The sequence below is a fragment of the Oxyura jamaicensis genome, chromosome 3 (genome assembly GCF_011077185.1).
Source record: "Oxyura jamaicensis isolate SHBP4307 breed ruddy duck chromosome 3, BPBGC_Ojam_1.0, whole genome shotgun sequence".
NCBI classification, from domain to species: domain Eukaryota; kingdom Metazoa; phylum Chordata; class Aves; order Anseriformes; family Anatidae; genus Oxyura; species Oxyura jamaicensis.
This window is the reverse complement of record NC_048895.1, coordinates 85,898,574-85,915,099: the sequence shown is the minus strand read 5'-3', so window position 1 is coordinate 85,915,099 and position 16,526 is coordinate 85,898,574. Positions and strand designations below refer to the sequence as shown.

Sequence of the window (16,526 nt, the reverse complement as noted above, 5' to 3'; positions counted from 1 at the left end):
AATAAAATAAAATAAAATAAAATAAAATAAAATAAAATAAAATAAAAAAAACATACAAAAAAACATGTTGGACTATTTAACTAGTCCTTGAAAAAAGATGTCTATAACTCATGTCATTTCATGAGTGGGTGCACCAAAGCACAAGTTGACTATTCCAACATACATTAAAATATAATGTACTGCAAGATGTCTAGCAGTATTTAGCACTGTAATTTAGACACAAAAAATGTTTTTGTTTTCCTTTTTTTACTATTTAAAGTATTATTCAACTGGAACATGATGTGCCAAAAGTGTTGTTCTTCAGGGTTCAAATACAGACCTGTTAAGAGTGGAGCAACTCATAATCCTAGTTTTACAGAGAATAACTTGTTTTCTACTGATCAGAAACACAATACTCAATTTCAAATTCTTTAAAAGACTGAAACAAAAGTTAGTTGTCAAGAGCGCTGTCTGGCCCAAATTGCTAGCCAGATCTGCATGAAGAGCTGCTGAAATTTACATGATATAGAACTCAGTCTTCCCATACATGTTAAGATTTCATCAGATTAAAATGCTGGCAATTATTTAAGGCAGTATCAGTCACAACATGGGAACATTGTTTATTTTTTAAAGCTATTTCTTCTCTTGTCCCTTACATTCACAAGTCACATACTCTATCAGCCAAGAATTTGTCTTGGAAAAGGAAAGTTATGTGTGGCAAAAACATTCTGACTGGTACAGTCATGGAAATATGCACACCAACAGTGAAACCTGTATCTTCCAAACTTGCCATCCAAACTAAGCAATTTTATAAAAGTGTATTTCTATGAATCCTAAGAGGAAAGTGCAATTAACAAATTTCCATGCTGTTTCATTGCTCCCTTGGAATCATTTACATCATCAAAGGTCACTAATGACAGCATGGAAAAACAAAACAGAGTGGATCAATATTAAAGAAAAAAGCCTGGTTTAGACCAAACTGAGTATCCAACTAGTGGACTAGAAAATCAAAATTACTGTGACCCTTCTCCTTTAAATTAGTGGAAATGCATATTGGCAACTCTGTCAAGAAAAAAAAGTATAGCTACCATGTTTAAATTTACAGTCATTGATCACATAAAGTCACATTGACATCAGTGGAAGTTTTGAATCAGTAAGAATTATTGGATCGGATCCATAAGGTTCTGATGAAAAACAGCTGACCTAAACCTCAGTCCCCTTTAATTCTATGGCATATGAAATATAATTTCTGTGAGTGCAAGTTAAAGATGTAGACACAGCAAATTACATAGGTACATTCTTGCCTTTAAATGTTTTGAAGTCAACATACATTCCTGCATCACAGTCTGATGCCAGGGAATTTATTATTTACAGCACAATATTTCATTCATAAATGAAATATTTATTCAAAAATTTCATTCATGAAGCAAATTCTTATTTGAACACATGGCTTTTTTGTATGTGAGAATAACGGAAGCCTACCTTCTAAGGTGGTTTCCTCTCCATCCAAAGGAGGGCCATCACCATCTTCATATTCAGCTATCACACTGACAGCATAAGTAGTCTCAGGTAACAAGTTGGTGAGGACTGAGCTAGTACTTGAAGCTGGTACCGAAACAATGAATTCATCTCCACCAACCGCTACTTTATATTTAATGAGATAGGACAAAACCTCAGATCCAGCTGGAGACCAGCTCACTTTGAAACTGTCAGATGTTACATCAGAAAAGGCCATATTCTTTGCAGGTATGTAAGCTGTATGGAAATAAAAAATGCACAGATAAAACATACTTTCTGGATTTTTTTTAAAACACAAAATCTCTAAAATCAGTGAAAAACATCCCTCAATTAGTCTGTTTATTCTAATTGACAATATATTTTGCCATATGTGCAACAGTTCTTGTTTTCCATACTTGCTTATGGCTATCAAATTTCGTGAAGATGATATCTATGTCTCAAATGAGGTGACAATGAGTAGAAGCACCAACTCAGTGATTTCTAGGTCAAATGAGAGCAATTCATCTAAAAAAAATGTACTTATGAAAACTTAAGTTAGAATCTGATAATCAAGTTGGGTTCTCTCTTTTGCATGTCTCATGAACAGCAATAATATATGGCCCTCAATGGAAACTAAGAATCCTTGTGTGTTTTTTTTTCAGATCAAGATTAGAAATAGGACAAAATAAATCCCAGTATTTTTTCAGGAATTGAATCAAAAGGGAAACAAGGAACTTGACATGAGGCACAAACACAAACCTGACATCCTGGGCTTGTTTTGGCTGGCCTAGTCAGCCTAACAGTGGGGATGTTAAGACTGCTTGAGCCCTCTAAAACAAAGGCTGCTTTGCTGGTTTGTTCCTCAAAGCTATCCTGAAACAAAAGGCTTATTTTTAAAGAGAGTGGGGTTTTCATTACTGGGGACTATTCAACATTAGTGTTCTAATAAACATAGGTAGAGACACTGAGGGTGCAACTAATCCCAAGTAACTTTAGCTGACCAAAAGTTAGTCATCTAGATTTTTTTTTAATGGCAAACATTAACCAAATTCACCAAATTTGGATACATGTGAAGATTTTCATGTCCTACTTTATTTAAGGCTGTATAGTCAGAATGAGCTCAATGTGACCTAGCATTAACTGTCTTATATTGTCCTGTCTAAGCCCATCTCTATAGCTGGGGAAGACAGAAGGCCAGTTTCAGAGGGACGTTCATTTTACTATAAAAATTAATTGAATCGCCTTTTTGAGGTGCCTGTATTGCTTCATTGCCTTTAAAATTCTAAAATGCGAGCTTAGATTAGCTACCTCATTTTGGACAGCTAAAGAATAGACCTAGGAAGTAACTGTTTTACTCAAGATGTAATTGAACCTCCTTTACTACAGCATAAAAGCAGAGCACATCCACTGAGGTCATTCCAGATCAACACACACTAGTAAGTTTCTAGGTACCTAAGAAGGGAGGAAAAAAATATTTCTCCAATATTTTTTTTTATCTCTAATTTCTCCATTATTTCCCCCCCAATTGTTTTCAATATGCTTGGAAATAATAACCAAATCCCTGGCTATTAAAATTATCATTTGTATACAGTCAATGTCATCATCAATTCTTGTATGTATCTACAACAACAAAACATTGGGTCACTTTTTTTTCTTTTTCATTGCATTTTATGTATTTCTCCATATAATAGTAGTTACTTACATTTTTTCCTTATAGCAGCCAGTTCCTGCTCAATCCGTAGGCAGACAGACTGTGTAAGCTCAAATGATATTCTTTGGAAAGCATCAAAATCTTCCACTGTGTAAACATGGGTTTCAGCAGGAGGTGATGCAATTGCTTCTAACTCTGTACGCACTGCATCCTTCACACCAACTGCAAAGATTTCTACATCTGCATCCCTCAGCTTTATTGCTGGTTCTTTAAAAGCATCTGATGATTTTCCATCAGTAATAAGAATCATGACTCTTGGCACATTTGGTCTTGATCCTTTGCTGGTAACAAATACTTTTTCCCGCACGTATGTCATCGCTTTGCCTGTGTTGGTAGATCCACCTCTGTAGGGGAAGGTGTTAATAGCCTGAATTATATCTTCCACTCGGTTGTATCTGTTCAAAGAAAACTCCATATGGGGGTCTCTGCTGTACTGGACAAGACTTATCTGTACTTTTCGAGGCGATATCTCAAAGCTTTTAACTAACACTTCCAAAAAGGCTCTTACTTTAACAAAATTGGCGATACCAATACTGTAGGAGCCATCCACTAAAAACACAACATCAGCTTTAACATCCACACCACGTGAGCATTCTGTAAAGAAAAAGAATCACCATTATAAACAGGTATTCAACAGCCACAGCATTTCAATTGCATCTGCAGCTCATGCATTATATCCTGTTGTTTATGATAGAAATAAACCATTCCAAGTAAAGCTCTTTCTTATAAACAATGAAGGTATGATACTAAAGCAAGCATCAAAGGTTCAAACAACAAAAAACTACTGTGTGAAAATAACACAGTAGTTCCTAACTCACCCACTTGAACTTTCACTTGTTGTGTTTTTTCCATTATAGTTATTGGCTCACTGGGGGTCAGTCCTTTCATTGCAAAAACATTAATTTGATACTCTGTGTCTGGAGAGAGATCTTTAACATTCAGAGCAGTAGTCTGAGGACCCACATTCAATGCATGTTGTTTTCCACCAGCTATCATTGGAATGAACTGTACCCGGTAGCCAGTTATCTGACTTGTGGATGGATCCCAAGTGATCCTAACAGATTTTGAGGAGATCTGAGCAGCTACTAGATTTGAAGGAGGCTCCACCGCTGAAAGAAAATGAAAACAAAACAAAATGAGTTACAATGATAAACAGGTTTCTTTGCACATTTTTATTTCTGAAATAAATGTAAATCATTTTTGCTTAATCTTTATTAAAAATGCCTCTATTTTTAGTATAAATAAACACAACTGAATTGCAGAAAAGTCCACATGAGGCATCAGTGAGAGGTAAGAAATATAAGGAATGCATCGGTAGTACCCCAAGTGTCATAGAAATTCCAGGAGAAATGCTGTCTTGCTCTTATCGTGTTTCAATGAGAATTGAAAGCTAAATCCATAGGAATATACTAGAGGAGTTGAACAAATACAGACCTGAGCAGAGCACTATGAAAGCTGAGTCATTCTACTGCCATTTTTGCCAAAGAATAGCTATTTACTCAGAATCTTACAGGGCCAGAAATTTTGCAATGATACAGCTTAATGTCTGTGGTTTTTTTTCGGCATGCTCCACTTTTCATTCCTTGGATTTAACCTATTACACATTTTGCCCCTTCACCAAGCAGATTTTTCCCTTTGGTACATTTTTCCACAGAAGAGAAGCCAGTGTCCAAACTGGCTGTATGAGACTCTGATAACTGAACGGCGTTGTGTTGCCCTTGAAACTAGGGAATAATGGAGCTATTCCAAACCTACTGTCACATGTTCTATCCTCCTGTATTTAAATACACAAAGCTGAAACCTGTTTTCCACACTTGCAATGGATCAAACTTCAGAAACAGAGCAAAGGAAGTAGGGCTAGTCCCCTTAAACATGCATCAGAATAAATTGATGCCAATAAATGCATTTATATAAAGTATCTCACCTTCTTCTCCACTAACGAGTTCACCCAGCTGTTCATCAACACCAGAGCACACTTGCAAGATTATTTCATTCTGTATATCTACAATTCCATCAAAATTAGCCACATTGAAGACATGTTTCAGTGAAGGCTGAGATGCAATTAGCTTGAGTTCTTTTGCATCTGCTGCTTTGATTCCTAGAAGACACAATAGACAGGACCACATTAAGTGGCCATTAAATACGGCCATCTACAAATGTATTAATAAAGTATCAGAATACCCTGGGGGTAAAACTGAGTTTAATTCAGTTCTGTCTTCTGTCATTATCAATAACAAAACTACTAAATAAGTTAATGCAATGAAGCAATATACTCCATTTTCAACATGAGAAAAATAATGTGGTACCTTCAGTAAGGCCAAGGGTCATTGGCATTTACAAACCTTCTTAGTCTCCAGGTAGGAGTTACAGATTTACTATCAATTAATACAACTATTATGTTCCACTCCGGAGGTTAAATATGGCCCATTTCAAGGCACGCACATGGAAACAGTGGTATAGCAAAACTTTACACCCAGAATTTGTAAAATGTATAACTTATCAATATTAATCACTCAATCATTAAAAAAAAAAAAACTCAACATACCCAAAGAAAAGACTTCAACTCCTATGTTGCGAAGCTCTCTTGCAGGAATTTCAACTTCATCTTGAGCTTTTCCATCCGTAATGACAATTGCTACTTTGGGAAAACCTTTTCTTGCTCCAGCAGACTCGGTGAAGGTGTTTTTAACCAGGTAATCAATAGCCTCACCTGAAAACAACACAAGTTGTGCTCTTATTATGTGCAAATGAACCAGGATTTAAAGCAAATTTATTGTAAAAAAAATGAAATGCTGAAAAGAAATGAGAAATCTGTACCTGTCATTGTGTTGCCACCTTTGTAAGGTATCCTTTTAATTGCATCAATAAGATCACTTCTTCTGAAATACTGATTTAAATTGAATTCTGTTCTTGTATCTGAACTGTACTGAACAACTCCAACTCTTGTCTTTTCTTCCCCAATGTCAAAAGCTGATATGAGGGCAACCATGAAGTCCAGAATATATCTGAAGTTATTTCTCCCTACACTCCATGAACCATCTACCAGGAAAACTAAATCTGTTGTTGCACTTATGGAGCATCCTGAAACACACACACACACACACAAAAAAAAAAACAAAAAAAAAAAAAAAAAGGCAACAAAAAATTTTGTTAGCAGATGAACAATTTCATTATTGTTTCATTATTGCAAATATTGAGAAATGTCTGACAGAAACTTAGTAGATAAAAGTCAAAATCAACAGATATTGAAGAATAGACTCCTATTCTTATCTGGAATATCTTATTTGAAGAAGCATTATTCACCTAGGTGAACACAGATAAGAGCCTTCTAGCTGCCATTACCAAAAAGGAACTGTCACCTACAAACTCAATTTTGAGACACTTCTCATTCTATTCCACAAGATCTGTTCTCCTACAGCAGATGACAACTCACACATAAAACCTTTTGAAATAGTTTGATGTTATGGCAACGTATCATTTTGTTACCACTTCTGCTTTCCATCTTTATGTCCCCATAGTAATTGCAGTTTCTTCTGCAATGCTTTGTACATAAGATGATGACCTTTGTTGATAGGACTAAGACACTTGTGAATTTCCCTAATTAGTTGTATGAAATCTCAAGTTTCAGAACCAACTCATCCTTTCAATGTAGCTACAAATTCCTTCTATCCCAGTCTCTTCCAAATTTTTCTTAATTCTGGACAACTTTAACAGTTAACTTTATTGCTAAATAACAAAGGAAAACAGCTTAACTTTATAGGGCCCTTGATCCAGATCTAAATTATCTCTAAAACATCAGATAAACTGAAAGACAAAACATCTTACTTTGTAATTGAGTTTCAACCTTCTTTTCCTCTGGTATCCCTGGACCACCTGTCTGAACTGCACAAAGCACAACATAGGCAGAATTAATGAAGGAAATTAGGTTAATTTGTTAACATCAAAGAAAAGTGTGTAAAGAAAAAAATTAGGGACACAAATCTGACAAGCCTCAGAACATGAATACATGAATGCAGGTTATGAATACATCCCCTGTAATTGTAGAATTGATGACATAGCATTCAGGGCAACACAAAATACAGAAATTAGAATAATTGGGAATCCTCTGTACTTGTACATCTCTAGGTAATATCCTGAAAATTAACTGCAACATTCCTAGATGAATTACCCCTCTCTAACACATTGGGAAACTCATCATAAGTAATTTTCCTGTGGTTGTTTGTGTAGTCTGAAACGTGACAAAATGTGTCATATAATATAGTATGCTGTGTTTAACTTGCAATTATTAAATATAAATTATTAAAAAAATAAATTCCATAATTTATTTTTATAAAATATTTTTATCTTCACTGAAATCCAGTCCAATTCATTTCTTAACTGAGGTCAGTGACAGTCTTCCCTCTGAATGCAGATGCAGTTGATAGGAAGTAGGTCTATGTCAGCTAAACCAGTAGCATCCTGCAAAGACCTATGTATGAGTTGTCTGCCACAGTATATCCATGCTACATGCTAGTCTTATCTCTGCTCTTGCAATAAATTATACTCAATGCAAAAAAAAAAAAAAAAAAATGTTTGTGCAACTACATCTGACCAGAGTTTAGGTATGTGCCAATATTTTGTTGAGGAACTGGAACAAAGCCAAAAAAGCCTAAAAGTCAAAGCCAAAGATCTGCGAATGACCAGTCAGTTATGTTTTTTGGTTTTCTAACTGGTCAGCAGCAGGCTCAGCATGAGCCAGCAGTGTGCCCTGGCAGCCAAGAGGGCAAACCACATTTTGGGATGCATTGAATTCAGCATAGCCAGCCAGACAAAAGAGGTAATTCTGCTATATTTAGCATTAGTGCAACCTCACCTAGTATATTGTGTGTAGATCAGGGCTTCACAATATAAAAGGGCTGTTAAGATATTTGAAACCACCCAGAGATTGGCCACAAAGCTGGTGAAAGAGCTAGAAGGACCTATGAGGAGAGGCTGAGGACACTTGAATTGACTAGCCTGAAGAAAAGGTTGAGAGGCAACCTCATTGCTCTCTGCAACTTCATGAGGAGGGGAAGTGGAGAGGGAGGAGCTGGTCTCTGCTTCTTGGTAACCAATGACAGGACACGTGGGAAGGGCACAAAGCTGTGCCACAGGAGGTTCGGTCTGGACGTTATGAATAAATTCTTCACCATAAGGATGGTCAAGCAGGCTTCCTAGAGAGGTGACTGATGCCCCATGCCTGACAATGTTCAGGGCATTTGGATAATGCCCTCAATAATATGTTTTAACTTTCGGTTAGTCTTGAAGTGGTCAGGTGATTTGGACTACATGATGTATGTAGGTCCCTTCCAAATGAATTTATTCTATTCTATTCTATTCTCTCTGTTACGTGTACTTACTTGTCAGTTGGCCAAAAACAGGTAGACTCTCCTCTCTCTCATCATATGAAGCTATTGATACAACATACTCTATATCAGGTATAAGATCTGATAAGACAGTTTGGGTAGTGCTAGGTGAAAGAGTAAATTCTTTAGTTGGTCCATCTGCAATAAATATATAAAACAGTTAATGCAGTATTTAAATCCAGTAATATCAATGACAAGTTGATCATAAAACAACCAAAAAAAATGCAACAAAGACTAATCTGTCTAAATATCAAGTGACAATTTTAGAATGATATGATTTCTTTTTTCCTGAAATATTTTGAAACATGAAACTTCTATCTAACTTGTTTTCAGTACTGAAAAAATTACAGGGGCATTTAATAAATTCCAGGAAATTTGAAACGTAAAATGCACATACAAAATGTACTATAATTTAACAAATCATTATCCAGTTCTGGTCTGGTATCAGATTTACACTGATTATTTCTCAAAGTTATATAAAATAACCAGTGTCTTACACAACCATTATTATAGCCATGTTATGGAAGTTACATGACATGACTTCATCACCACCTGACATATGCAGTATCTCCCTTGGGAGAAGTACTTGAAAGAAATACAATGCAATTTCTTAACTTTAAGGTAAAAGCACGGAAGAGGAGCAGAGTGAGGATTTTACCTTCCTGTTCCATGTCAAGGAAAAGAAACCAAAGCTTACTACCTGCAGTTCCCAAAAGGTAAATGCTAAGGTAAGAAAAATTCTAACTTGGAACAGTCATAAACTTGAGAAAGATGTTAATAGCTGTTCTCATACCTTACTTATATGCAAGTAAAAATGAACAAAACTTTTACAAAAATTAAGTAACAAAATTTTATATAACTCACCATTTGTAGGAACAACAGTTATCCTGTAACCCACTATTGCATCTGGTGGCCTTTTCCATGACATTTGAACATTATGTTCATCTATAATTGTAAAATTCAAGTCTGACGGTGGATTAACTGCAAAAGATTTATACCAGGTGGATGTTTAAAAGTTTGAACATGCTTTGGCAAATGAATAAATAAAATAATGTTGAGCAAAGCTTACTAAATTTGTCTTTGCATAAATTTGTTTCCAACAAATATAAAGAGATATGTTGTTGGAAAAAGAGTAAAATAAAAGCCGACAAAATATGACAAAACATCAAAGAGTATACGCATTACAGAGGACAGCACAGAACATATGTTTCTTGAGTTGCCAAGACATTCAAGAATGGCCAGCAAAATCAAGCACAATAGAAAACACATTTGGATACATGTACAATGAGTTCACAGATAATCACCACATATGCAAACATCTCACATAACAATTAAAGGAAATTTTTGTACATGCTGGGTGCAATCCGTACAAGCATGCCAAATCACAACCTGCTTACAATACCATGAGATCATTTAGAACATTGAGGACACAGCACTCTTCTTAATTAGACATCAAAGAATTGATCAGCTTTTGAGTATAGTCTCTGCACGTATTTCTTATCAATTTCACTGATTCTAGAAACTTGGCAGAGAAAAAAGATATATTTTTAAGAATACAGGGAAAGATTGGGCATTTAGTGTTCAGTAAAACAATTTCTGTTAGGGTCTAAATAGGAGCATACATGTAAAATGTATATCAGTAATAATGATATACTGATGTATCATTTTATTTCAAAATAAGGAGAGCTCCACCTCTTGGTTCCTGGGAGCCACTAAAGAGACATACTTTGCATATGGCTGCAAAGAATGGAGGAATTAAGGGGTGTATAAATGGGGTTAGTAATAGTTGAAATTTGCTGAAATATTTGAGCTGATGTGAAAGCTCACAAAAAAATAAGATTCTACCTGTTTACACCAGATTGCTGTACAAATTCAAAGGTGTAAACTGATGTTTTCATGTTCCCTTTGCAGCAGGTGTACCCATACTAGTAGTGGCATTTTAACACAAAATGCCAGTATGGTTCTATACATCACAAATGGTTAATTATGAAAAGACAACATCGAAGTATACTTATGGACATTTATTTTACAGAATCTATAGAAAACAGCAAAGAGGGTACCAGCGATCTGAACAAATGACTGAAAATTAAACTTATAGGAGCTGATGACAGAAGTAATTGAACAGTACAGAAAGAAATAGTTTACATACACTATTTTGCAGCATCATGCATATGTAAATGAAATGTTGATTATTATTTTTTTAGCTTCCCACAATGGACAAAAGCCTCCATGTACAAGGTTCATTACACAAAGACGTTTCATAAATATTTTATAATGATATTCTCTTTGTAAAATTCTCATGCTTATTCATGCAATATTTTACTGACTCACTGTCAGTGCATGGTAGGTGTATTATATATTATTGTTTAAATAGGTCTACAAAGTAAGATTAGATTCAGCCATACTTTCCTTTACTTCTGCAGACCATTTTGCAGGCATACTTAATAGACAGACTTTCCACGCTTTCATGGAAGATCTCCATCATAACTCAAATAAGACTTTTGTTTTGGTTTTGATCATAATTTAAAGAGTAGATCAAGAAATAAATGCTAGAACATATGAAACTTATGAAAAGACATTGTCCAATTGCAATAAGTAACACTGAACTCCAAAAATGGAAACAAATTTTGTAGGAGTTTTGTGGTTTGTTTTTTTTTATTATTATTTTATTTTATTTTACCGTCATTTCCAACCATAGGATAATATGGCTTTGAAATACTGATACAACAGATACAGTAGTATTGAAGTAATTGTTATTTTTCCTATTGTCCATACACAGGCAGTGAGATTAGACCATTAACCTGCATGCACATCTTATTCATCATTCAGTTTATGAGTATCACAATGCTAGAGACAGCGGGGTAGTTACTTAGTATCAAAATCATGCAACACATGTTAATAGTAAAATACATTTAGGTAATAAGAATATCATTATAAAATATTGTTTCAGTAGCAATGGCTCAGGACAAATTTAATGCAAAGGCAGAGACAACTGACCTGAGCATGCTTTTAAAAAAATTCAGTACATGGAAAAAATAGCGCCACCAACCTTGCAAGTAAATTGGCATGTTGCAGCAGAGACTTTAGGCTTTAACTGCTGAAGGACAGCAGCAGCCCAACTTGTTGATATCCAAATGACCGGATTCCAGATAAACTGAAAAACTGACTGTGAGGAAAAGTCTTGAACATTTTAAAGAATTTTAATCTGCTTTATGAAAATTCAGATGTGAATCTTGACAGTTAAAAAGAAGAATACATTGATACATAATGAACGTATCCTTTCACCCAGGTATTCACAGTCTTTTATAACAATGGTGTAGCGGGGGACTTCAGGAAGTCCCCTTGCCCATCCCTTGGCCAAGACAAAATCAGCCATCCCATGTCATTCCTGACATGGTTGCTCAGATCATTCTCAAAGACCTCCAACATGGGCGAAACTACTGGATTCCTGCAGAAATCCTCCAGTGACTCACTCCCCTTATCACCGTAAAGTTATTCCCAACACCTAGGCCTTGTCTTTGTTGCTGCAGTTTAAATCCATTCATTCTCAGCAGATGGCCTATGATGGGCCATCAAACTGAAGCACTGAGTGTTTCTCCCATGGAAATGTGAAACGGAACTCCGCTTGAGTGAAGAAATGCAAATCTGGGTCCAGTGTCATCAAAATGTCTTCTGGGTGGCCCATGAGCTTTTGGTACTCCAATAGAACCTCCAAAACATCTACCGGTCTGCATATGGAGGGAATTGCAGAACCAAGACTAAACCATGGTCATATGACTGAGAGCAGCAAGGCGATCAGAAGTACAGCAAAATATTTAGATGATAAAAACCTTATCACCATCATCAAAGAGGGCAACTGGTACTCCACCAGTTCTCCAGGAAATTCTTCTTTCAGAACAGAATTCACCACTGGAAAAACAAGACACCTGCAATATGGAATCAGACCAGACCTGGTTCTGGTGGGAGTTTGTCCCATTGCAGGGACAAACCTTAAAACTCTACTCAACAGAGGTTAAGAGGTTTACTCAAGCATGCAGTTTTGAGGTAGTTCTACTGCCTAGGTGAAGTTGTGCATACGCATCCAGTGCCATGACAGTATCAGTGCCCTGAGAGTATCAAAATCCAGGACAAACCTCTCATTGACTCGTCAAGGTACAGGATCATGATTGTAACATTATGATATTTCAGTATTCCCTTCATACATGGAAATGTATGGCTCCCCTACAGGTTTCCAATGTCAAAAACTTAACTTGGTGTATAATGTCAATTTTTAATGTTTACACTGTGTTAACTTCCACCTCTCTTAGAACTATGATAGTTTCCTCCATTGTATATCCTGTCTTATGCACCACAAAATAAAAAAATAAAAATAAAAGATGTTTTATTCACTCTTTGTATTATATGCATATATAATAACAGTATATTTTCTGAAACAAAAAAATATAGAGCAAGAAATCTTTCAAATGTATGTCTTATGTTAGCTTGTATTACTTAACAGGTAATACTAACCAAATATGCAAGTCTACAGCTTTTTACAGATAACACAATGTCACTGCTAGAGGATCCCAATGAATATCTTAACAAGATAGATGAAAAATATAATCAGCAGATCAAACAATTTAAATCTAGAACCAGTCTTAAAAGTAATATAATTTGAAAAGAGCTGCACTCCACAAACCTTATGTGAAACAAAATTTGTAATTCCATCACTGGAAAAGACTAACACTAATTAGCAAAATAACACATTAGCCCACATTAAAATAACATACGGGCCATGGTATCTGAACAATAAGGCCATTTGCTCTCACTGAAATAAGCCACACTGAGGCTGGAAGAGGCCAAAACTCCTGATCTACTCTTTTCCTCCTATATGGCATGAATAAGACACAATTAACTAGATAACCAACACAGGCAAGCTCCTCTGAAGTCAATCTTGCTAATCTGAGCGGGAGAAGGAATGATCTACAGCTTAGCAATGTAGCAAAGAACAGCTTCTCAGCCCTGCTAGATATTCATTGCCAACAACACAGAGACATTGTCATCTGCATGGCTTCATTTCTTTTTATTTTATGCATATATACGAAGTTTCTTCAAAATACAAGATATGTAGCTCACATAAGTGTATTTTGAAAGAAAATTGGCTAAATGTGCATACTCACACATATAAAAATGTATGGAACTAAGCATAGTTGCATGTTTATGTATGTACTCTGCATGCATGAATATCGACCAAATTCTAGGCATGTTTGTGCATATATATTTTTGTGCATGTGTGTATGTACATAGACACACATGTACACTTTGCTTCTAATTCTAATTAGAATTAGGAAAAACAGACATTTTAGTCACCATCATGTATACACAAAGTACACTTTCATGCTTCATTCTACATGGTTATGTCTTTAGGAATTCAAAAATCAACAGCTAATTTATAAAAGGATAGAAAACAGACATCAAAAGGTAACAAACTAACAGTCCCACCAACCAGTTCCAAAGCTAATTAGGTGGATAACCTTCAAAGTTTCAGCTATCCTGGGTTGTCTCTAAATTAATGGTTATTAAATGAAAAACTTTCTGATCCTATGTATATACTGTGCAGCATTTGTCACTGTATTGAATGTCCTGGAGACAGATTCTTCACCTGACAAACCTTTTCCTACACTACACAGAGGTCCCCCCACTTGGCTCAGTGATTCCCTCCTTTCTTATCCCCTAGCAAACAGACTTTTCTAGGTCTGAACCAATTCCTGAAACATTCGGAAGTCAAAACCACCACATGCTCAGTGAGGTCACACAGAACCAATGATTTCTTTGTTACTTTTTTGGGCCTTTGAAAATCCCTTGGTATTGGCAAATGTCATACATTACACGAGCCACAATATGATAACAGCACTACCTTGAGATTATAACAAACAGGTTATTCGCATACTAATCTACTTGGCTTAACCATAACTAAAATAATGAAAACATTCTCTTTTAGCAGAAGGACACAGATTTCCCCCTGGCTGTATGTGATCACAGATGGAAAAAATACTGTGACAGAAAGAATTCTTGACACAAAGACATACGCCAAACGCACTGCAGTATTGCAGTGCTGGACCAAAAGGTCAAGAAACAACTTAAATAAAGCATAAAATACAGGATCATACACAAGTTTAAGGCCAGAGAGAGACATCAGAAGGACTGTAAATTAAAACAAGTACAACTTCATTGTAAAAGAAATGCACAGAAAAACAGAGCTTGAAAACAGATTTGCTTCCTTGTCCAGGATAAATAAGCAACTCCCCCAGTGAAATGCCATGAATGTACTCAGACTATAAGTTGGTTTTACCCCCTCCACTGCCACAGTAAATGTTGAAACAGAAACCCCTGCTTTGCTGTATCTCTGTAGCAAAGCTCTAACACCATTACTGCACTTCACTGCTGTGCCAACAGCAACAGAGCACTGCTCTCACGAAGGACTTGGAGAGCAGCTGTGATGCTGATGAAGAACCAGTTGCATCCTGGAGTATTTAGGAATGTGAACAGCAGTATCAGATAAACACCAGATCTGTTCCCAGGGGAGACTAAAAAAAAAATGAAAGCTGAAGGAAGACAGAAGAACTTTGTTGTTCCTTCCCTCTGCTTTCATGCCACCTTCCCATCCCAGATCAACATCTTTGACCACATCATATGCTATTCTCCCTTATCCCCCCTCTCTCTTTATCATCCCACCAAGTGTCTGCAAATAGCTCAAGGTAAGAAAATTCATCTCCTGATCTCCTGTGACTGCTATAGGAATAAAAAAAAAATAAAAATAAATAAATAAATAAATAAATAAATAAATAAATAAATAAATAAAAGCACTAAACAAGCCCAGTCATACAACTATACTAGCAGCCTGAGACAGGACTGGTGGGAGAAGACTTTGGCACAGGGTGATGTGGAAGTTGGAGGAACAGACAAAACAGACAAACATCCATAGGAGAAAGTCAGTTCAGCAGACAGGAGTTAAGTTGAAGTGAGACCAGAACCAAAGTAAGATCCAATACTGAATGTACAAAATGACACAAAATTAAAGAACAAAGTTAAAATAATGCAGAACGATGGCCAGCACTGTCAAAAAAAAAAAAAAAAAAAAAATCTACAAAAGGCTTTGCAATAGCAATTCTCACTAGAGTAAGTCCTAAGGTATTCCTAGGTTTGAATTTCTATTTTCAACACCACTATTTCCCACTGCACTTCCTGCTCAAGACACTTTCCTGTTCTCTACTTCAGAACCTAGGAGCTATGAGAAGTTTCACTCAGAAAACCAATCCCTGTAAGTTATGCAGTTCACTTAATACAACTTTCTGAAGCAGAGCAATGTCAGTCCTATCCAGGAGTGCTCCACAACTTATAGGATCAGGCTCTGTCCATTCTTCTACTGAACAATGGTGCCTGCTTCACTCTAAGAGCTAAACACACATGGCCAGCTTAACTGATGTATCTAGTTTCACTCTTACAATGTAACTATGTGCTTCTCCAATACATTTTTCTAGCTTTCATCAGCAGTACTCAAACTACGACTGTTTTAATCCACAACACATCTAAATGAAACACCTTCACTCATATTTTTGAAATAGTCCACTCCATAATCAATAATGTAGGACAACCACAACATCACTCAAGCTCCAAACAAGCTACCTCCTAAAACAGGCAAGAATGTGCAAAAACATACACTCCCTTCTTCCATCAAAACCATACACTTCCTCTGTTTTCTCCAGCACAGTGGTCCTGCATTTGAAATGCAATTCTGAAATGACTTTAAATGACCTTTTTAGTTCTCCAGCCAACAACAACGTAGCGTGAGAGGGAGGCAGTGGGCTGATCCTCTCCTAGGGTGACCAGATGTTGTACTAGTAGCAGAAATGCTATACTTTCCAGAAAGCTGGTCTCCTTTATGCCTGTGTGACCCCATGCTAGCAGTTGAGCTG

The 16,526-nt window shown here is 36.2% G+C and overlaps 1 protein-coding gene across 7 annotated transcripts in view; it reads right to left on the bottom strand.

Moving 5' to 3' along the window:
• COL12A1 (collagen type XII alpha 1 chain) overlaps nucleotides 1–16,526 on the bottom strand; it is a 97,728-nt gene that overhangs the window by 77,071 nt on the left and 4,131 nt on the right. For 5 of the 7 annotated variants that reach the window (XM_035320997.1, XM_035320996.1, XM_035320998.1 and 2 more), the window contains exons 3-11: nucleotides 9,436–9,552; nucleotides 8,566–8,709; nucleotides 7,013–7,069; nucleotides 6,005–6,268; nucleotides 5,733–5,897; nucleotides 5,112–5,285; nucleotides 4,006–4,296; nucleotides 3,179–3,781; nucleotides 1,462–1,734 (exon numbers count right to left, since the gene is read on the bottom strand). The exons of the other annotated variants lie outside the window; for them this stretch is intronic. In XM_035320997.1, the coding sequence (XP_035176888.1) occupies nucleotides 1,462–1,734; nucleotides 3,179–3,781; nucleotides 4,006–4,296; nucleotides 5,112–5,285; nucleotides 5,733–5,897; nucleotides 6,005–6,268; nucleotides 7,013–7,069; nucleotides 8,566–8,709; nucleotides 9,436–9,552 (2,088 nt within the window). The remainder of the gene's footprint in view (nucleotides 1–1,461; nucleotides 1,735–3,178; nucleotides 3,782–4,005; nucleotides 4,297–5,111; nucleotides 5,286–5,732; nucleotides 5,898–6,004; nucleotides 6,269–7,012; nucleotides 7,070–8,565; nucleotides 8,710–9,435; nucleotides 9,553–16,526) is intronic. 7 annotated transcript variants of the gene reach the window in all.